The 22,885-nt window shown below is 46.6% G+C and overlaps 1 protein-coding gene across 1 annotated transcript in view; it reads left to right on the top strand.

The window, feature by feature from the left end:
• The window catches only part of PPP2R5A (protein phosphatase 2 regulatory subunit B'alpha), a 66,840-nt gene extending 44,218 nt beyond the window's left edge, over positions 1-22,622 (top strand). The window contains exons 4-13 of the mRNA XM_009897521.2: positions 312-404; positions 4,376-4,506; positions 5,870-5,929; positions 7,128-7,236; positions 10,413-10,466; positions 17,851-17,901; positions 18,524-18,643; positions 18,746-18,873; positions 21,099-21,200; positions 22,393-22,622. Coding sequence (XP_009895823.2) covers positions 312-404; positions 4,376-4,506; positions 5,870-5,929; positions 7,128-7,236; positions 10,413-10,466; positions 17,851-17,901; positions 18,524-18,643; positions 18,746-18,873; positions 21,099-21,200; positions 22,393-22,525 — 981 coding nt within the window. The 3' untranslated portion in view covers positions 22,526-22,622. The remainder of the gene's footprint in view (positions 1-311; positions 405-4,375; positions 4,507-5,869; positions 5,930-7,127; positions 7,237-10,412; positions 10,467-17,850; positions 17,902-18,523; positions 18,644-18,745; positions 18,874-21,098; positions 21,201-22,392) is intronic.
• The last annotated feature ends 263 nt before the right edge of the window (positions 22,623-22,885 follow it).

A 22,885-nucleotide genomic window follows, 5' to 3' on the forward strand; every position in this document is an offset into this window, starting at 1 on the left:
ATCCCTGGAGGTGTTCAAGAGGGGATTGGATGTGGCACTTGGTGCCATGGTCTAGTCATGAGGTCTGTGGTGACAGGTTGGACTTGATGATCTTTGAGGTCTCTTCCAGCCTTGGTGATTCTGGGATGCTGTAATTCTATCAACAGATAGCAGTGGAGGCTGTGATTAAGGGGTGATACATTAGGTGTCTGTTTCCTTTTGTACTTTTTAAGCACGTGAATAGAACTTCTGACTCTCTGGTTGTGGTGGGGCTGAGATTTTTACTTGTGGTGTACTTTGTAACTTGAACATTTTCATTTCAATGTTTGCAGTTGGTGTATGAGTTTTTCCTGAGGTTTTTGGAGAGCCCAGATTTTCAGCCTAGCATTGCAAAGCGATATATTGACCAGAAATTTGTACAACAGGTAAGTAGAGAGTTCTCCCCCTCCCAGAGTTAAAGATGACCTCTCAAGCTTAACTTAACAGATGAGTACACAGCTAAGGAGAACATTGAAGCTTTCATAGTGTCAGTCAGGGTTGGAAGGGACCACAAGGATCATCTAGTTCCAACCCCCCTGCCATGGGCAGGGACACCCCACACTACATCAGGCTGCCCAGAGCCTCATCCAGCCTGGGCTTAAACACCTCCAGGGATGGGGCCTCAACCACCTCCCTGGACAACCCATTCCAGGGCTTCACCACTCTCATGGGGAAGAACTTCCTCCTCACCTCCAGCCTGAATCTCCCCACCTCCAGCTTCATTCCATTCCCCCTAGTCCTATCACTACCTGAGATCCTGACAAGTCCCTCCCCAGCCTTCTTGTAGGCCCCCTTCAGATACTGGAAGGCCATCTTGACACAGGGTTAAATTTCAGCAGTTCCAACAGTGATTTCTGCCAAACATGAAATGAACAGCAAGTACAGCATACCACACACACACTATGTGTAGTTAGTAAGTTCAGAAACACTTTGTTTTCAGATACAAGCCTCAGTACTTTGCAATGCCAAGATCTGTAAATACAAGCCATGTTTTTAATGATTTGTAACTTCTAGTTGAATCAATAACATGCTGGTTAGATTTTTATGGTGCTTTTACATTTGTTTTCCATAGCTTTGTCATGGAAAAACTTACAGCAAGCTTCTTTTTCCTGTAAAAAGTCCATGTACAGTAAACATTTAGAATAGAATAGAATTAACCAGGTTGGAAAAGACCTTCAAGATCATCAAGTCCAACCTGTCACCCAACACCATCTAATCAACTAAACCATGGCACCAAGTGCCTCATCCAGTTTCTTCCTAAACACCTCCTATGATGAGGACTCCACTACCTCCCTGGGCAGCACATTCCAATGGCAAATCTCTCTGTGAAGAATTTCTTTGTAACATCCAGCCTAAACTTCCCCTGCCACAGCTTGAGACTGTGTCCTCTTGTTCTGGTGCTGGTTGCCTGGGAGAAGAGACCAACCCCCACCTGGCTACAACCTCCCTTTAGGTAGTTGTACAGTGCAAGAAGGTCTGCCCCTGAGCCTCCTCTTCTCCAGGCTAAGCAACACCAGCTATCTGTCTCCTCATAGTGTTTCAGCATCTGATGCCTTGTGACCAGATAGTGACATTCTCATTATCCATTAATATATTAACCACAAAATGAAGATCAAGTACATACCTGGAAATGTCATGCTTTACTATGCAAAGTAACTATGAGCAAGAAAGTGAAGTGAGAGTTCATATGAAATGTAACTGCTCAGCAAATTAGGCTGTAGAATACTGAAACACTTTTTGTCCAAGGTTTGTGTTTGGTGGTGGTTGTTGTTGTTGCTGTTAAAGCACATTAAAATAGTTGTTTGCCAAGGAAGTGCTCAGTGTCTTGAGTGCTGGCACACTCAGCCTGGCAATGATAAGTAAAAACCTAGAAGGACACTTTCCCTCCCTACATTCAGTGACTGCATTTAATTCCCACTCGTTTGGTTTTGCGGTTCTTGTTTACGGGTGTTTCCTCCTTCTCTGGTTTCTTCAACTTCCCCCACAAAATTAAGGTCAGAAGCTGCTGCTGAGCTGTTGGTCATAGGTGTCCAGTGTACCAATTGATCTGTGGCTCTTAAGAGCCATGATGTGGAGTTTCAGTTCCTGACATTTGGAATAGAATTAACAAGGTTGGAAGAGACCTTGGAGATCATCAAGTCCAACCTATCACCCAACACCATCTGATCAACTAAACCATGGCACCAAGTGCCTCATCCAGTCTCTTCCTAAACACCTCCAGTGATGGTGACTCCACCACCTCCCTGGGCAGCACATTCCAATGGCCAATGACTCTTTCTATGAAGAACTTCTTCCTGACCTCCAGCCTAGACTTTCCCTGGTGCAGTTTGAGACTGTGTCCTCTTGTTCTGGTGCTGGCTGCCTGGGAGAAGAGACCAACCCCCACCTGGCTACAACCTCCCTTCAGGGAGTTGTAGACAGCAAGGTCTCCCCTGAGTGTCCTCTTCTCCAGGCTAAGCAACCCCAGCTCCCTCAGCCTCTCCTCACAGGGCTGTGCTCCAGACCCCTCCCCAGCTTTCATTCAGTCTTTCCCAGAGTGCAGGAAAGACAATGCAATGAACAGCTAGCTGTAGATGGGGGAAAAAAGTGGAGGAGAGAACCTGAGAAATTCCTTCTAAATATAAAAATGAAATGAGCCTGGATAAAGTTCCTGAAGAGCTGTTTCCATTTCCTTTATGCTACTTGCCATAGACATACCTAAGCTCACAGACTTAGACTGAACATGAGGCTGTAGTGACTGCTTGAGCTAAGTTACTAACTTATTTAGTGCAGGTAGTGTTTCTGAATATGCTCTTACTTGCACATGCAGGGGACAAAAAAAAACCCCAAACAGCTAAAATAATGGGACTGGGGTATCTTGATGTCTTCAAGTGGGTATGGTCTTTTCTGTATCCTTGGAAAACATTATACAAGAGAAAAAATGTATGGAATACCTTGCTAGATTGTTGCAGCATTTATTCTGTCAGTTAATAATTACATATCTTGTGCTTGTTTTACTGAAGAGAATAGAATAAACCAGGTTGGAAAAGGCCTTTGAGATTATCAAGTCCAGCCTATCACCCAGCACCATCTAATCAACTAAACCATGGCACCAAGCACCCTATCAAGTCTCCTCCTGAACACCTCCAGTGATGGTGACTCCACCACCTCCCTGGGCAGCACATTCCAATGGCCAATCTCTCTTTCTGGGAAGAACTTCTTCCTAACATCCAGCCTAGACTTCCCCTGGCGCAGCTTGAGACTGTGTCCTCTTGTTCTGGGGCTGGTTGCCTGGGACAAGTGACCAACCCCCACCTGGCTACAACCTGCCTTTAGGTAGTTGTAGAGAGCAAGAAGGTCTCTCCTGAGCCTCCTCTTCTCCAGGCTAAGCAACCCCAGCTCCCTCAGCCTCTCCTCACAGGGCTAATGCTCCAAACCCCTCCTCAGCTTTGTTGCCCTTCTCTGGACACATTCAAGTGTCTCAATGTCCTTAAATTGAGGGGCCCAGACTGGACACAGGACTCAAGGTGTGGCCTAACCAGTGCTGAGTACAGGGCACAATAACCTCCCTGCTCCTGCTGGCTACACTATTCCTGATGCAGGCCAGGATGCCATTGGCCTTCTTGGCCACCTGGGCACACTGCTGGCTCGTGTTCAGCCTACCATCGACCAGCACCCCCAGGTCCCTCTCTGCGTGGCTGCTCTCCAGCCACTCTGACCCCAGCCTGTAGCTCTGCATGGGGTTGTGGCCAATGTGCAGAACCTGGCACTTTGGATGTGTTCAGTCTCCTGCCCTTGGACTCTGCCCATCTGCCCAGCCTGGCAAGGTCCCTCTGCAGAGCTCTCCTACCCTCTGACAGGTCAACTCCTGCCCCCAGCTTGGTGTCATCTGCAAATTTACTGATGATGGACTCGATGCCCTCCTCCAGATCATCAGTAAAGATACTGAACAGGATGGGTCCCAGCACTGATCCCTGGAGGACACCACTGGTGACTGGCTGCCAGCTGGCTGTGGCACCATTCACCACCACTCTCTGGGTTTGGCCCTCCAGCCAGTTCCTCTCCACATTTAATCATAAATTGTGAAATTTCTGATGTAAGAATGCTTTTGCTTGACCTTCAAGTCAGAAGTAGCTTGTTGAGATGAACAGTGCAGAGGCTTCAGCAAGAAACTGGAAATACCTGACTTAGATTCGATCTGATTTCTTAAAGACCATTTGTAAACCACTAAACTCAGGTTTGATAATCTTACTCTTCCAATTTGATTTTTTTCTATTTCAGTTCTCTTTTTTTCTAAGGTAAGTGTGTAAATAAAAGGTCAAACTTCCATAACAATAATACCTCTTCAAACTAACATGTTTCACTGCCCCTTTGGTAGCTGTTGGAGCTGTTTGACAGTGAAGACCCACGGGAACGTGATTTCCTAAAGACAGTTCTTCATCGAATCTATGGGAAGTTCCTTGGCTTAAGAGCATTCATCAGGAAACAGATTAACAACATTTTCCTCAGGTATCCTCTGTGTGTGAGTAGAGTCATAGAATCAATAAGGTTGAAAAAGACCTCAGAGATCAGCAAGTCCAACCTATCGCCCAACACCTCATGACTAACAAAACCATGGCTCCAAGTGCCACGTCCAGTCCCCTCTTGAGCACCGCCAGGGACAGTGACTCCACCACCTCCCTGGGCAGCACATTCCAATGGCTGCATTCTGTCAAGAAATTCCTCTTCACCTCCAGCCTAAATTTCCCCTGGCACAATTTGAGACTGTGTCCTCTTGTTCTAGTGCTGGTTGCCTGGGAGAAGAGACCAACCCCCACCTGGCTACAACCTCCCTTCAGGGAGTTGTAGACAGCAAAAAGGTCTCCCCTTGAGCCTCCTCTTCCCCAGGCTAAGCAACCCCAGCTCCCTCAGCCTCCTCATAGGGCTCATGTTCCAACCCCCCCCTCAGCTTTGTTGCCCTTCTCTGGACATGTTCAAGTGTCTCAACATCCTTAAATTGAGGGGCCCACAACTGGACACAGGACTCAAGGTGTGGCCTAACCAGTGCTGAGTCCAGGGCACAATGACTTCCCTGCTCCTGCTGGCCACACTATTCCTGATGCAGGCCAGGATGCCATTGGCCTTCTTGGCCACCTGGGCACACTGCTGGCTCATATTCAGCTGGCTGTCAACCAGTACCCCCAGATCCCTTTCAGCCACTCTGTCCCCAGCCTGTAGCACTGCATGGGGTTGTGGTGGCTAATGTGCAGCACCTGTCACGTGGACTTGTTCGATGCCATCATGTTGGCCTCTGCCCATTTCATTTAGCTCTCATGGCATGCTTCTGCAGCAATTTTGTTACAGTATCACAATATAACCAAGGTTGGAAGAGACCCCAAGGATCATCAAGTCCAACCTGTCCCAACAGACCTCACGACTAGACCATGGCACCAAGTGCCACATCCAATCTCCTCTTGAACACCTCCAGGGGCGGTGACTCCACCACCTCCCTGGGCAGCACATTCCAATGACGAACGACTCGCTCAGTGAAGAACTTTCTCCTCACCTCGAGTCTAAACCTCCCCTGGCACAGCTTGAGACTGTGTCCTCTTGTTCTGGTGCTGGTTGCCTGGGAGAAGAGACCAACCCCTTCCTGTCTACAACCACCCTTCAGGTAGTTGTAGAGGGCAATGAGGTCACCCCTGATCCTTCTCTTCTCCAGGCTAAACCGTCCCAGCTCCCTCAGCCTCTCCTCATAGGGCATTGTTCTTGAAATGAAAGCCTGGGTTTGGTCTGTAATCTGGGTTTCAACTTTTCAAGCTTACTGAATGTTACTTTTTTGGAATCTTTGATTCTCTGTTCTGATGTTTGGTGGTTGTCCTTTTCATAACAGGTTTATATATGAAACAGAGCACTTCAATGGTGTTGCTGAACTTCTTGAGATACTAGGAAGGTAAGTTTGAGCTGACACGGAAGCAACAAAATGTTGAGGGTGTTTGCTTCAGCTTTCCTGCTTTAGCAGTGGAAGGGGGAAGAGAATTTTTACAGTAATGAGTGATGAAAGGCAGTCACTGATACAACCTTGTACTGGGTGGTTTACCAGGTGAATATCAAATGAGGATACAGGCTACAAATTACTCTTTAGGTGCCAGTTTTAAAAATGGCTGGCAACATTTTTTTCAGGAATAGCTCTTCTTGCTTATCTGACATCTGGTGAGTTGTTCTTTGGCCAGAAAATGAATGTTAACTTTTGCCCTCATGCTGAATGAAATGTTTTCATCTACAGCGGGCTGATTTTCATTCCATTCTGCTAGAGGAAGCCTTCAAGTGCTGGGGCTTTTTGAAGTCCTCTTTTCTTGATATGATTTCACTAATATAATTTTTAACCTCTAATTGAATTTTTGACTTCTTGTGGGAGTGTTTTAGGGTTTTTCCAAAACCTCACACATTTAGCAGTAGAAGCCTTTGTAAGTATTACTGGTCTAATTGGAAATACAAACACTATGGAACTGTTGTGAAACAACTTTCCATGTGAATGCAATGCAAGATACCACTGTTTTCTCAGATGTATCTAAAATATGAGGGGAAGGGAACCTCAGGCTCTTCCTGAAGGACTTTTGTCTGTTGCACAACTCAGCTCTTAAAAAGTGAGAGCAGTGAATCTGTGAAACCACTTTTTGATTTGCTTTTGGAAGAAGAGGTGGTTCAAACAATCTCAAAAGCAAATGGGCTGTTAAAACAGTTGAAGATTGAATGCCATCTGTTTGCTTCCTCTGCAAGTTGCCAGTGATTTTTGGGTGAAATGGATAAGCTTCCTGATGCATCTTTCTGTGCTTTACAGTTAGATAGGAAGAGTTACTGTAGATGATTTTACTTTTGATGGAGGTTGCAACCAAAATGTTTCAGCCCATCTAATTGAGGTTTATTTGACTTCTGCTGCTGTTCTCTGCTATTCCTACCAAGACTCTAAACTTGCATGATACCACCAATTAAAAGGTTGTGTATATGTAAAGCTATTCTGTGGCCTAAAAATACTCAGCTGTGGAAATTGAATCAGAAATGGAGTGTCTCTTGACTTTGCAGAAATTCTTGACTTGCTAGGAACAAGCTGTTTTTTAACAAACATAAATCCTGCTTATTCATGTTTCCAGTATTATCAATGGTTTTGCACTGCCCCTGAAAGCAGAACACAAGCAGTTCCTTATGAAAGTTCTGATTCCCATGCATACTGCAAAGGGATTAGCTTTGTTTCATGCACAGGTAAGCTTTTTTGCCTATTCTTAAGGCTGGTTGGGGGTGGTTTTTTGCTTGCATTTGGCACTAATGAAATCTGAAGTAGTTTGTGTTATAATACCAGTGTGCAAAAAGATTTGCAGATTCAGTCACTGGTTTTTCTTAAAGGTAATAAAAATCCTATGTCTGAATGTTAATTTTTAGATATTTAGCATATATAAAAAGTTAAATAGTATAGCAATGAGTCAAAGTCATCTCAGCTGAAGCAGGAAGGGCTTTTTTGCTTGCTAGTCTTGTCAGTCTTTAAGCATCATTTAATCCCAGGACCTTGTGCTGGTAACACTTCTTTTATGTAACCTAAATGCTGTGTATAAAGGAACCTTGAGTAGGGCTAGGTACTTCAGAATCACAGAATTACCAAGGTTGGAAGAGACCTCAAAGTATCATAGCATCAGTCAGGGTTGGAAGGCACCACAAGGATCACCTAGCTCCAACCCCGCTGCCATGGGCAGGGACACCTCACACTAGATCAGGCTGCTCAGAGCCTCATCCAGCCTGGGCTTAAACACCTCCAGGGATGGGGCCTCAACCACCTCCCTGGACAACCCAGTCCAGGGCTTCACCACTCTCATGGGGAAGAACTTCCTCCTCACCTCCAGCCTTAATCTCCCCACCTCCAGCTTCATTCCATTCCCCCTAGTCCTATCCCTACCTGAGAGCCTGACAAGTCCCTCCCCAGCCTTCTTGTAGCCCACTTCAGATACTGGAAGGCCACAATTAGGTCACCTCGGAGCCTTCTCTTCTCCAGACTGAACAGCCCCAACTCCTTCAGTCTGTCCTCACAGGAGAGGTGCTCCAGCCCTCTGCTCATCCTCGTGGCCCTTCTCTGGACACCTTCCAGCACCTCCAGATCCCTCTTGTAATAGTAGATCAAGTCCAACCTGTCACCACAAACCCCATGACTAAACCATGGCACCAAGTGCCACGTCCAGTCCCCTCTTGAACAGCTCCAGGGATGGTGACTCCACCACCTCCCTGGGCAGAAGTACTGTTTCATTTCTAAAACCATACCAGTGATGGGGGGGGTGGGGAGATGGCTGGGTATAAATGACAGAAATGTACAGAAGCTCTGTGGATCAGCTGGAAATTATGTAGATCCCTGCCACTATCAGAATGCTGCAGCTCTTGGTTTGACTGCTACTCTTACACCTCACACAGTCAGTCAGCATTTTCCTTGAAGAGTGTTGTGTATCTTTTCCAGACATACTGCACTTGGGTATTCAATATAGTTGATGCAAACTTGGAAGTAATTCTGCTGTGGCTAATTAAAAACTTGCCTTGTTAATTTAGCTCTCTAATACAGCCCCTTACAGCCTAAAGACAAAAGGAAATTAGTTTCTAATTAAAGTGAAATCATTATGAGTCTGTAGCCTACAAACAGCATCAACTCAATAGCTCAGTTAATTCCTAATTCTCCTATGGAGTGTTAATTAAAATTAACTTGCCTTTGTGGCTTATTGCTGTGCAGTAGGACTGCTCTATGGAATGTGCAAGGGACCAGTGGCTTGCCAAAGGTATTCCTGCTGACAGATGAGTACAGCAAGCTCTCCTTTTTCCTGTGGTGTGTTTAATCCAGTTCATCAGTGCCTCAAAGGGCCCTGTTAATTCAGCTGTACTCCATACCTGAAAGTAGCATTCAGTTTGCTGCCCAGGCAGCTCCTCTGTTCCTCCACAAACTACCAGTGCTGTGTGAGATTTCAGCACTGTGTGTTTCTGGGGTTTGTGTTATCCTGAAGGTGTAAACCAGCATTAAATCAGCTTTACAGTCAGGAGTGGCCTGGTTGCTTTGTTGCTACAGTACAACTTTAGCCTACCCTTAAAAGTTAAGGCCTTAAGCCTGAATTAAGTGTGAGCCTTTGTCTTTGAACAATGGAGCATTACTGTACAACCATGAATAAGGGATTTTATGAGATTTATGTGTGACCTGTATTGTTTTTTTGAGTCTACAGACACAGATCCTTAGCCTAAGGGTGAGAGAAATTAATTAGACCTGTTGTCATTACAGCATTGCAATTGCCTGCTTTGGGATTCAAAGAAAGTTGTGGTGGGGTGGGGGGTTTTTTGGGGTGTGTTTTGTTTCATTTGTGTGGGGTTGGTTTGTTTATTTGAAAGGAAAGATAATGCTTGAATTCCAGCATGTTGAACGGGCAGGATACACGTAATGCCTGCCAGTAATTTTTGTCTTTGCTTTATATTGTGAGATGAAAAATACTGGGACTTGAAATCAGTCTTGATGGAATCTAGGATTGTAACCATTTCAGCAGCAGGTCCCTGTACTAGGCAGAAGTGCAGCTGTGTAGTTACTTACCTGGATACTAGGTCACTGAATAATAACTCTAGAACATGTAATATCATGTCTTGGCCTCAGAAGACCACTGGACATACATCACTAGAGGCTGGGAGAGCATGCTGCTGACTTAATCTCATTGTACCTTCTCCCACTTATAGAATCAATAAGGTTGGGAAAGACCTCAGAGATCATCAAGTCCAACCTGTCACCCAACACCTCATGACTAACTAAACCATGGCACCAAGTGCCACGTCCAATCCCTTGTTGAACATCTCCAGGGATGGTGACTCCACCACCTCCCTGGGCAGCACATTCCAATGGCTAACAACTCTCCCTGGGAAGAACTTTCTCCTCACCTCCAGCCTAAACTTCCCTTGGTGCAGCTTGAGACAGCTGTTTTTTTTGTGACTGGTTGAAAGCATCACTTTTTTTGGTGGAGGTTTTTTTTTTTGGTTTAATCTCATTATAGATGTTTGAAAATGATACTTTTCTGATGCTAATACAGCAATTGATACTGGGAAAAATCTGCTTGGATACTGGAGCTGAGCTAGGGAAACATCTGTCAAGCTTCAAAGTAATTTTCTTCTAGGAGGAAAAGAAAATGAAGGTTTTTGGTTTTTGGTATGCAGGAAGTTTGTGTAGTATGGAGCAGGCCTGTATATCTTGCTGCTTTAATTGCTGCTTGGCTTAGTTTGGAAGAATTAAAAGTGACTCTGTAGAGGTGCTTTAGGTTGGGTTACATCCCCCCTCCCCTCCCCTCCCCCAGTCTGAAGTGCTTCTGTAATTTGTGTTACTTTGTGATGCTGCAATTCTAAACAGTGTCTGTTTAATAATCATCTGACTTGTGTTCCAGCTTGCCTATTGTGTTGTACAGTTCCTGGAGAAAGATACAACTTTAACAGAGCCTGTAAGTGGGTTTCAGTTGAATCTTTGCCTGGTTTCCATTTCAACTCAATATTCTAGCGTGACTTTGCTAGGCTTGTATAGCAGTGCCTTCTCTGCAGCCTTGATGCTGTGCTGGGGGGGGGTGGTTGTGTGGGGTGAGTTTGTGGGGTTTTGGGGTTCTTTTGCTTCAGGGATTTTGGTTGATTAGTTGGTTTTTAAGAGAGAAACAGTTTTAAAATACAGAACAGTTGTTAAGAACATTCTGGACTTGATAGGGCAGTTAACCTGTGACCAAAACAGAGCAGAAACTTTAACAGCTTCAACCACTGATACCACTAAAATACTTAAACTAGAATAAACCAGGTCACTGTGTCCAACCTATCATCCAACACCACCTAATCAACTAAACCATAGCACCAAGCACCCTATTAAGTCTCCTCCTGAACACCTCCAGTGATGGTGACCCCACCACCTCCTTGGACAGCCCATTCCAATGGGCATTCACTCTCCCTGTGTAAAACTTCCTCCTAACCTCCAGCCTCCTAACCACTATGTTTCTGAGAAAGCTTGTAACAACTGTGTTCCCTCCTGGTAAGAACTAAAATGTCAGTGGTTTTGGTGCTGATAGATAGCTTGTGCCCAGCCACTGCCTAAAGCTGAAATGTTTTAGGGAATGAACAATCTCAAAGTGAAAGTTGGAAAGAAGAACAATCCTTCATGTAGTCAGAACTATGAAGTTGCAAGTACAATGTTTGTTCTGTCTCCTCAGTTAACTGAAGTGCCACTGCTCAGCTCTCATGCAGGTGCTTCAGGCATCAGTGGCTTTTGCCAGACCATCTCCCATGATGGATATTGACAGGTAGAAAAGGGGCTTGCAGTGCTTCATGCAAGGGCTCTGGCAATGCCTGTAAAGAAGAATGGAGGCTCAGGGCGGTGCAGCAGTTCATGAGGACACAGACTCATGTCAGGCCAGCTAGAACAGAAGCTGGTTTCAGTTGGACAATCCAAAATCTTTCAGTCAGGAGCACATTACTATTGAAATATGTATCCCTTTTGTGACAGAAAAGTGAAGAGCTTATGCAAAACCTGATTTTTTTTGTCTATGAAGGGAAAAAGATAAACAGCTTTGGGGAAACAATGTAAATCTTCACTGATCTTGCAGTGGAAGCTTGTTTTCTGCACAGCCACTTAAATACATATAGAATACATAGAATACATAGAATAAACCAGGTTGGAAGAGACCTTCAAGATCATTGCGTCCAACCCATCAACCAATCCAACACCACCCAAGCAACTAACCCACGGCATCAAGCACCCCATCAAGTCTTCTCCTGAACACCTCCAATGGTGGCGACTCCACCACCTCCCCAGGCAGCCCATTCCAGTGGGCAATCACTCTCTCTGTGTAGAACTTTTTCCTAACATCCAGCCTGAACCTCCCCTGGCGCAGCCTGAGACTGTGTCCTCTTGTTCTGGTGCTGGTTGCCTGGGAGAAGAGACCAACATCCGTCTGTCTGCAACCTCCCTTCAGGTAGTTGTAGAGAGTAATAAGGTCACCCCTGAGCCTCTTCTTCTCCAGGCTAAGCAACCCCAGCTCCCTCAGCCTCTCCTCGTAGGGCTTATGTTCCAAACCCCTCACCAACTTTGTTGCTCTTCTCTGGACTCGTTCCTGCAAGTCAACCTCCTTCCTAAACTGAGGGGCCCAGAACTGGACACAGGACTCAAGGTGTGGCCTAACCAGTGCAGTGTACAGGGGGCAGAATGACCTCCCTGCTCCTGCTGGCCACACTGTTCCTGATGCAGGCCAGGATGCCATTGGCCCTCTTGGCTGCCTGGGCACACTGCAGGCTCATGTTCAGTCTACCATCAACCAGCACCCCCAGGTCCCTCTCAGCCTGACTGCTCTCCAGCCACTCTGACCCCAGCCTGTAGCACTGCCTGGGGTTGTTGTGGCCAGTGTGCAGAACCCAGCACTTGGATGTGTTCAATCTCATGCCCCTGGACTCTGCCCATCTGCCCAGCCTGTCGAGGTCCCTCTGCAGAGCCTCTCTACCCTCCAGCAGATCAATTCCTGCCCCCAGCTTGGTGTCATCAGCAAATTTACTGATGATGGACTCAATGTCCTCATCCAGATCATCAATAAAGATGTTAAAGAGCATGGGGCCCAGCACTGATCCCTGGGGCAAATACTGCTGTTCTTCTTCAGCAGACAGGTTCTACTGTACGTGGTAGAAGATGGTTGCCCTGGCTGTGTGTAAATTGGCCTTGTCTGCTTGAGGCATCTTTTCCCCTGTACTGTACTGTTGCCAGCTACAGTGGCCAGTAAGCTTCTGGGTTTGGGTAGGGTGAGGAGCAAGGAATTGTGTCTTAATCCCTAAACTAAGTGATCAAACAGCCCTGGTGTTTTGGCAGTTAAAGCTGAGACCTGAGCAGATTATGTGTAGCATTACTTACAAACCTAGGGGGTTGAATGAAGCAACAATGTGACAGTCAGAACTTCCTGATAGGGGTTTGCAGATCTGGGATGCAGGATCCCAGCCCAAACTTTGAAGTGAAGGTGGCAGGGCTTTGGAAGGAGTGTCACAGAGTAACACTGAGACTTCATCTGGACTGTAGCATACAGAATTCTGGGTACCTCTTCATCAGTCCAGATGAACACAGAATGGAGAACAGACAAGAGCTGCCTGTGCTTGCTTTGGTTGTTACTCTGAGGGTATAGCGAAGTTGGCTTTGCAAAGGAGTGAAAGTCAGCAAGACAAGAGCTGAAGCTTTAAGAAACTTTCTGAAGTGCTTGAAAAGTCAGTATTAAATTTTGGGAGAACTGATGAGATGGCATTTGAAAATTTTCTTTGGCTTTAGGTCAAGTAATATTTTCAGAACTCCATCAGAAGGCTGTCTTCACCAGTATCTTACTGTTATTTTTCTGGCAGGAGTTGTCACTCAGGGTCAATTTAGAGGACATTCAATCTGAGCTTTTGGAACTGTGGTAGCCTGCCTAAGGTCAGTCCTGATGTTTGCAGAGCTGACAAGAACAGTTTGTTACCTAACCCTGCTAAGTGCAGTGGCCTTTACATTGAGGAAATGGGGCTAAACAAGCAGCTCTTGTACACAGGATAAGTTTCCTAGCAGGTGCCTGCTGTTGCAAGTCACTGTATGCCAATTTGTAGCTCTGGGGATACTTAATAGTAAGAGTTTTGTGTAGGAAGAGCAGCAAGATTTCATATCTGCAGAGTAGAATAGAATAGAATAAACCAGGTTGGAAGAGACCTTCGAGATCATCATGTCCAACCTATCATCCAACACCACCCAACCAACTAAACCATGGAACCAAGCATCCTGTCAAGCCTTGCCCTGAACACCCCCAGCGACGGCGACCCCACCACCTCCTCAGGCAGCCCATTCCAGTGGGCAATCACTCTCTCTGTGTAGAACTTCCTCCTAACCTCCAGCCTAAACCTCCCCTGGCACAGCCTGAGACTGTGCCCTCTTGTTCTGGTGCTGGTTGCCTGGGAGAAGAGACCAACCTCTGCCTCACTACAACCTCCCTTCAGGGAGTTGTAGAGAGCAATAAGGTCACCCCTGAGTCTCCTCCTCTCCAGACTAAGCAACCCCAGCTCCCTCAGTCTCTCCTCACAGGGCTGTGCTCCAAGCCCCTCACCAACCTTGTTGCCCTTTTCTGGACACGCTCCAGCAAGTCAACCTCCTTCCTAAACTGAGGGGCCCAGAACTGGACACAGGACTCGAGGTGTGGCCTAACCAGTGCAGTGTACAGGGGCAGAATGACCTCCCTGCTCCTGCTGGCCACACTGTTCCTGATGCAGGCCAGGATGCCATTGGCCCTCCTGGCTGCCTGGGCACACTGCAGGCTCATGTTCAGCCTACCATCCACCAGCACCCACAGGTCCCTCTCTGCCTGGCTGCTCTCCAGCCACTCTGACCCCAGCCTGTAGCACTGCATGGGGTTCTTGTGGTCAATGTGCAGAACCTGGCACTTGGATGTGTTCAATCTCCTGCCCTTGGACTCTGCCCATCTGCCCAGCCTGTATTTCTTTGGATAAAATCTTTGAACATAAATGTGCATCTCTCAGCTTCTGGAGTTGTGTAGGCAAGGTGGAAACTGATATTCTCTCCGGGGAGCAAGGACTGGGCATCCTGTGGGGAGGTCTGCACTGTTATACTCAGAACATCACAGAATCACCAAGGTTGGAAGAGACCTCAAAGATCATCAAGTCCAACCTGTCACCACAGACCTCATGACTAGACCATGGCACCAAGTGCCACATCCAATCCCCTCTTGAACATCTCCAGGGATGGTGACTCCACCACCTCCCTGGGCAGCACATTCCAATGCCTAAAAACTCTCTCAGTGAAGAACTTTCTCCTCACCTTGAGCCTAAACTTCCCCTGGTGCAGCTTGAGACTGTGTCCTCTTGTTCTGGTGCTGGTTGCTAGAGAGAAGAGACCAACTCCTTCCTGGTTACAACCCCCCTTCAGGTAGTTGTAGACAGTAAGAAGGTCTCTCCTGAGCCTCCTTTTCTCTAGGCTAAACAACCCCAGCTCCCTCAGCCTTGCCTCACAGGGCTGTGCTCAGGACCCCTCCTCAGGTTTGTTGCCCTTCTCTGGACACGTTCAAGTGTCTCAATGTCCTTCTTAAACTGAGGGGCCCAGAACTGGACACAGGACTCAAGGTGTGGCCTAACCAGTGCTGAGTACAGGGGCACAGTGACCTCCCTGCCTGCTGACCACACTATTCCTGATGCATGCCAGGATGCCATTGGCCTTCTTGGCCACCTGGGCACACTGCTGGCTCATGTTCAGCCAGCTGTCAATCAGCACCCCCAGGTCCCTTTCTGTTTGGCAGCTCTCCAGTTGATAATGTCAGTCTGCTTAGTGAAGCATATTCCCCACACTTCCAATAACAAGTGCTGAGGAATGAGCTCTTCCAGCTCCTCCAGTTTTATGCTTTCAAGATGAGTAAATTCATGCTCCAGTTGGGGGTTTATGGTAGGTAGCTTATCTTTGGCTTGTCTGAAGTTCTTTGGCTTACTTGCATTGCTCTGGGGGAAGGGAAGCTGCTGAGAGAATGAGCTTTCCTAGGTGTAAATGTTGAGGTTTGTTCTCTACAAATACAAAACCTCAATTGTATATCACAGAGTCATTCAGTTAGAGCTAAGCAACTGGAAGGGTTCCTAGACTTGAAGTGTATTTACAGAGACTAAATTATGAATCAGGGGAAACAAGTAATTCATGCAAATCTGACTGCTTGAGAGTGGAGAAGTGACTGAGTGAAGGACTGCCAGATGGGTAAATGCAGTGAAATGGGGGAGCCTCCCCCACTTGCTCTGCTCTCTGCCCTGGCTCTTCTATGCTGACCATGGAGGCAGCAAGGATGCCAGGTCAGAACCAGCTGAGCTGTTCAGGGAGGGAGCTCTGTGGGCCCAGTGCAGTGTTACGTGTGTGGGCTGACCCAGGCCTTCTGATCCTTCATTAGGTGTCAGGTGCTGGCCTTGGTATTGCAGTAGTCTGCATCTTTCAGCCAGCAAGGTAGAACTTGTATGGTCAGGGCTCTGTAGGGAATCTGTTCTTTCCTTGTAGCTTGCTTTGTTCTGTGGATGTGAGCCTTGGACTTTAGCTGTTGCCTGAGGTTTCTGCGTTTGCTTAGTGTCACTTGAAGTGACATTCAGTTTTGTAGTGTTAGGATATAGGGGAATCCTCAGATAAAGACTTGTGGCCACTTAAAGTGGCAATGTTTTTTCCTCTGGAAAGTCACTTTTGATAGTCCACATAGTTGTGGAATAAAAGGGGAAGGTGGGAGAGCTCCTCAACATGGCAAAGCCAAATGTGGAAGTTACTCAGCTGAGTAAGTTTTACAGTTGGATATGATCAATTAGATACTATTGTATCACAGTGTCACCAAGGCTGGAAGAGACCTCAAAGATCATTGACTCCAACCTGTCACCACAGACCTCATGACTAAACCATGGCACCAAGTGCCACATCCAATCCCCTCTTGAACATCTCCAGGGATTGGTGACTCCACCACCTCCCTGGGCAGCACATTCCAATGGCTAAAAACTCTCTCAGTGAAGAACTTTCTCCTCACCTCCAGCCTAAACTTCCCCTGGTGCAGCTTGAGACTGTGTCCTCTTGTTCTGGTGCTGGGTGCTGGAGAGAAGAGACCAACCCCTTCCTGGCTACAACCTCCCTTCAGGTAGTTGTAGAGAGCAGTAAGGTCTCCCCTGAGCCTCCTCTTCTCCAGGCTAAGCAACCCCAGCTCCTTCAGCCTCTCCTCACAGGGCTGTGCTCAAGGCCTCTCCCCAGCCTTGTTGCCCTTCTCTGGACACATTCAAGTGTCTCAATGTCCTTCTTAAACTGAGGGGCTCAGAACTGGACACAGGACTCAAGGTGTGGCCTAACCAATGCAGAGTACAGGGCACAATGACCTCCCTGCTCCTGCTGGCCACACTATTCCTAATGGAGGCCAGGATGCCATTGGCCTTCTTGGCCACCTGGGCACACTGCTGGCTCATGTTTAGGCAGCTGTCAATCAGCACCCCCAGGTCCCTCTCTGTTTGGCAGCTCTTTTGTATCACAAAAATAGAGCTCCTTTCCTCAGAAGGAAAGTTTATAAGGTTCTGAGCAGACTTCTCCTTCTGAAACATAGAGCAATTCACAGCCCCCACCCCCTGCATTAGTTTAGTAGTGCAGATGCCATACCAGAGGTTTGTTTTAGGAAAGAGGCCTCCAGCCTATGTTTGGTTCTCCCCCAACCCCATTTCCTTCTGGGGACTGTATTTTCTAATTCAGTTTCCCAAAGGGCTTTTTCCAGTCTTGTGTCAGATAGTTTCCAGTGTAGATCCTGGAATCTATTCAGTCTGTAAGCACAGAGCTATTTTGTGTTTTAGCCTTCAATGTTGCAAACTCCAGAAGAGAAAAGGTTGGAGGCCATGTGGCTCTCCTCTGCAGAGCCCTGCTTGTGCAGTCAGCACATGCCCCTAGCTCTTGGGCTTCAAGCCTTGCCAAGACAAGTGCTCCTCAAAGTATGGATGAGTGGAAGACAAAAAGTATTACAGGGAATCTTGCTACAGGGGAGAGAACTTCACTTGGTGATGCCTTGATGTTAACAGCATCCTAGCAATGTATGTGCTGGGAAATGGGACAGGAGTGGAGGGTGAGCAGATAATCAAAGTTGGTGGAGTGATAGGAGGCTGAATTATTCTGATAACCTCAATGAGAGAAATACTTAAATGAGACAGTACAGTATTTATTTTCAGTGGAACTGTATTTCACTGTATTCAACTTTCACTGAACCTATAGATAAGGAAACTGAATACACATTTGGCAAGATGATTATGTTTTTAATAGAAACATGTTCTGCTTTAACTTGTTTTGTGGTTTTAATACAGGTAATCAGAGGACTGCTCAAATTTTGGCCAAAAACTTGCAGTCAGAAAGAGGTTGGTTTTGTCTCTTGTTTCTGGTGTCTCCTATGAAGTAATATGAATAGAATAGAATTAATCCAGGTTGGAAAAGACCTCAGAGATCGAGTCCAACCTATCACCCAACACCATCTAAGCAACTAAACCATGGCACCAAGTGCCTCATCCAGGCTCTTCTTAAACACCTCCAGTGATGGTGACTCCACCACCTCCCTGGGCAGCTCATTCCAATGGGCAATCTCTCTTTCTGTGAAGAACTTCCTAACATCCAGCCTAAACCTCCCCTGGCACAGCTTGAGACTCTGTCCTCTTTTTCTGGTGCTGCTTGCCTGGGAGAAGAGACCAACCCCTCCTGGCTACAACCTCCCTTCAGGGAGTTGTAGAGAGCAAGAAGGTCTCCTCTGAGCCTCCTCTTCTCCAGGCTAAGCAACCCCAGCTCCCTCAGCCTCTCCTCACAGGGCTGTGCTCCAGACCCCTCCCCAGCTTTGTTGCCCTTCTCTGGACACCTTCCAGAGTCTCCATGCCCTTCTTGAAGCGAGGGGCCCAGCATGACTAGCTGTAAGCTGTCTTGCTTTTCTGTTCACAGTGGTGTTTCAAAGCATTCTCAGACTTTTTGATTCCATTTCTTTTGTCCAAACAGGTCATGTTTTTAGGTGAAATTGAAGAAATCTTAGATGTAATAGAGCCCACACAGTTCAGAAAAATAGAAGAGCCTTTATTTAAGCAAATCTCCAAGTGTGTGTCAAGTTCACATTTTCAGGTAAAAACCAAAGTGTTATTTTTTTGTGTGTGTGGCTATTGGTTGATTCCTTGATTGAAGTAATTTATTTTGTGGTGGTTGACCCCCTCCATTTTCTTGCAGGTTGCAGAAAGAGCTTTGTACTTCTGGAATAATGAATATATCCTTAGCCTGATTGAGGAGAACATTGATAAAATCCTGCCAATTATGTTTGGCAGTCTCTACAAGATCTCCAAAGAGCACTGGAACCCGTACGTAACGCTTCACTTCGTTGTGCCCCCTCTGCTCCTCTCTGTCAGGTTTGGCTCATAAGCTTTGTAGGTGTTCCTTTTCACTTGGCAGGTTAGGTCAGTGAGATTACAGGTGGTAAGAGGGATGTCACCTTCAGCAATGCCACGCTTTTCGCTGTTCTGCATTGTGACAGTGGAGGCTTGGACTTCATTGAACAAGCTTGAAGCTTGAACTGTGATACTGTGAAATCAGGTGATCTTTGGGTACAAGCCAGAACACAGGAGGTTCCACCTCAACACAAGGAGACACTCCTTTATAGTGAGGGTGACAGAGCACTGCAACAGGCAACCCAGAGTGGTCCTGGAGTCTCCTCTGGAGTCCTTTAAAACCCCCTGGGTGCATTCCTGTGCTGCCTGCTCTAGGTGATCCTGCGTTGGTGAGGGGTTGGACTTGATAACCTCTAGAGGTCCCTTCCAACCCCTAACATTCCATGATTCACACTGTAACCATATTTGATTTTGTGTGTTAGTTAAAAGTGCAGCTGAATTCCCTCTAGACCAAAGCAATTCCCATGGGATGCTTCTGCTATATTTATGCTTTTCGGTCCTTTACTACTTCAGATGAACAAAACAGTGTCAGTGGCTTCAGAAGCAGTTACTGCTCAGTGAAGGGGAAAAGATACCACCAGAGAAGAGCAATGCCTACCACTATGAATGAGTGCCTACTGCTTTTTAGTACCACAAGTTAAATGCTAATGTTTATATATTAGATTTGAAAGAAGCAGTAATCATATTGAAATACTGAAAAGCAAAGTGTGCATGCATCCAGCACCCTGAGTTGAGCTTCAAGTCAATTTGCACAATGCAAGGCTTGTACAGGCAAAAACCAGCCTGGGCAGGAGCTTATCTTGCATTAAATGAGGTGTCCTCTTCTAAGCTCTTGGAGGCTCTGAATGGGTGTAGATGTTGTCTAGTTGCAAGTGCAAATTTTGGAGAGGCAGTTCTTGAAGCATTAGCACTACTTGGGACCTCAGCAAATTTGAAGGATCTCCCATTCCTTGGCTGCAGACAGAAGTCATGAAAGAAGTGAAAGAGGACCAGGAAGTTTGGGGAAGAAAGTCTCTCTGGTTTCATTCTGTTCTGAAGGGCAGAGTGTGGTGGTGTGAAGGTTTAATCATCCCATCACATAAAGGCACAGCCTAAAAGTGTCACAATGAGAAACATGCTTCTAGCTAGCTAGCTGTCCAGTGTGGACTTAACTGCTTGTTCAGAATCAAACTTTTCCTCTTAGGAAACCAAAACTGTGAATAAGCTTTTGCCTTCCAACCATGTGTGAAAGGCAGGGTTCAAACCAACAAAACCACCACACCCCAAGTGCTCTGTCCTGTGCACTTGGAATGTGTGTGAGGCCTCTGAATAGCTGGGAGATTCCCTAGTGCTCCACGGAACAGAGTGAACCCGAAGGGCAAACCTGGTCCTTTGGTTACTTCCTTAGATTTTTATCTCACTTGCTTTTTTGAGGCCACACAGCACCCCTGTTCCACAACCTCCCAGTCAACACTGCTGTGCAGGGATGAACAGGAGTGATGGGGGAAGACAGCCTGGCTGCTTTTGCCGTTAGTGACAAGCTTAATGATTAGGTGTCTTATGAATGTTTAATTGTATTGCTGGTTTTGCATTTCTCTGAATAATGAAGAGTGGGTGTAAAGGAGCTCAATACCACAGTATTTCAGATAATGTAGGGAAATATGAATGCTTTCCCAACCCAACACAGAGATGTGGACAGCCACATAAGAGACAGCCAGTACTGCTCAGGCTCTTCAGTTTCTTAAAGAAATCAAGGCCCTGGAAACCAGTGATCTGATGTTCTCAATTTGGCTCCCTAATGAGGCACATGCAGCAAAGCTATCTGCTGCCCAGAACTGCTCAAGTATCACAAAACCATGGTTAGTTATTAAGCATAACTGAATGGCTTTTAAAGCACACCACAGTACTAATAATTATATGCTGTGCAGTGACAAGGGGTCAGGAAGCTGAGGTTACCAAAGCCATTGCAAAGAAATGTCTGACTAGGCATTTCACTGATTTACAGGGGAAACTTTTTGCTTCAGAAACTCACTGACCCTGCAGCAGCAGCTTAAATAAAAAAGCTTAGAGCCCCAGAAAAGACATTGAGCACTTCAGTGAGGTTGGCTTTGTGCTGAGTAATTCTAATGCCTGTGTTCATTTTTTTTTCCCCCCCCTAGAACTATAGTGGCACTGGTGTATAACGTGCTGAAAACTCTGATGGAAATGAATGGCAAGCTTTTTGATGAGCTCACAAGCTCATACAAAGCAGAAAGGCAAAGGTACTGATTCTTCTTCCACACGTGCATTGATGAACACATGCCTGCCTTGTACTAGCTGGAGAGAAACAGCTGAACTCTTGTGGCTGTGGAATTCTGTAGTGGAACTGCTTCTCAAGCATTTGCTGCAGGCAGTCCCTGGGGTGAAGCACCACGCAGGTGTGTCAGTAGCGCCCAAGGCACTGACAGGAAGGCCCTAGCTCCCTGTCCTGCCTGGGCAGGGAGAGGCTGCTCTGGGGTAGGAAAAGTGGGCTTAGCTGCTGCTCTGAGGGGCTGCTGGTGCTGGATCTGCTGGTGCTGCATCTGCTATTTCAGGTGGTGGTGCCTGAAAAAAAGCTGAGCTGGGCAATACTTAGTAGCTATAACCCCTCTCCCTATCCTGCTAGCCAGTACTGCTGGAGTAAAGGAGGTAGGCCAGCTGAGACTGCATTCTGGCTCCTTTCAGTAGTTGTGCTTTTCTCCCCCAAGAATGCTTAGTCCCTTCATTTGTTTGCCTGTGATAAAGAACCTCATTAGCACTGCGGTCATCTGCGCAAAACCACACTACAGCGATTGTCCAAGTTTGCTGGAGCAACATTAGTCTCACCACCAACTGTTACCAGTTTGGGTGCTTGCTCTTTTCAATAGAGGAAACTGTAAACTAAAAATACTTTGGAGGAAAAAAAACATCCAAGATCATTACTAGAGGCTGGGGAGGGGTCTGGAGCACAGCCCTGTGAGGAGAGGCTGAGGGAGCTGGGGTTGCTTGGCCTGGAGAGGAGGAGACCTTATTGCTGTCTACAACTCCCTGAAGGGAGGTTGTAGCCAGGTGGGGGTTGGTCTTCTCTCCCAAGCAGACAGCACCAGAACAAGAGGACACAGTCTCAAGCTGTGCCAGGGGAGCTTTAGGCTGGAGGTGAGGAGAAAGTTCTTCCCAGAGAGAGTAGTTAGCTGGTGGAATGTGCTGCCCAGGGAGGTGGTGGAGTCATCATCGCTGGAGGTGTTCAAGAGGGGATTGGATGTGGCACTTGGAGCCATGGTTTAGTTAGTCATGAGGTGCTGGGTGACAGGTTGGACTTGATGATCTTTGAGGTCTTTTCCAACCTTGTTGATTCTCTGATTCTATAGATGCAAACCACAGTGGTTAAGTAACTGCATCTCCACACTGCACAGGAGAGAGATCTCCAACTGATCCTTCACTCCTTTTTTTCTACAGAGAGAAAAAGAAAGAACTTGAACGTGAAGAGCTGTGGCGAAAGCTGGAGGAGCTAAAGCTTAAGAAGGCCATGGCAGAGAAGCAGAACAGCACTCACAGTGTGCTGAATGCACACAACCCAAGTGCCAAATAAAGGAATGAGCCCCCTCCAGGGGGCAGGCATACTTCTTGGCTTTTTTGTACCCTTTTGAAATATTGTAAGGATCTGCACAAGAAGTCTCACAACAGAAACAGCCACTCTTTTTTTTTTCCCTCCCCCCCCCACCTCTGGCACATGTATAAAGGTTTGAGTTTCAATACAGCAGTTAAGTGATGTCATCACCACAGCAGCTTGTAAATGTGTCTGATTGTTGATGTCCTGTCACCTCCAGCGTTTCATAGGGCTGAGTTATCCTCCTTCGTCAGCGAAAGAATTAGGGGAGTGGTGAGAATCCTGACTTGAATCTTTGATTGTGTTGCACACAGGTGGCACAGAGTTTGCTATGTACATTGT

The sequence above is a fragment of the Dryobates pubescens genome, chromosome 2, assembly GCF_014839835.1.
Source record: "Dryobates pubescens isolate bDryPub1 chromosome 2, bDryPub1.pri, whole genome shotgun sequence".
Lineage (NCBI taxonomy): Eukaryota > Metazoa > Chordata > Aves > Piciformes > Picidae > Dryobates > Dryobates pubescens.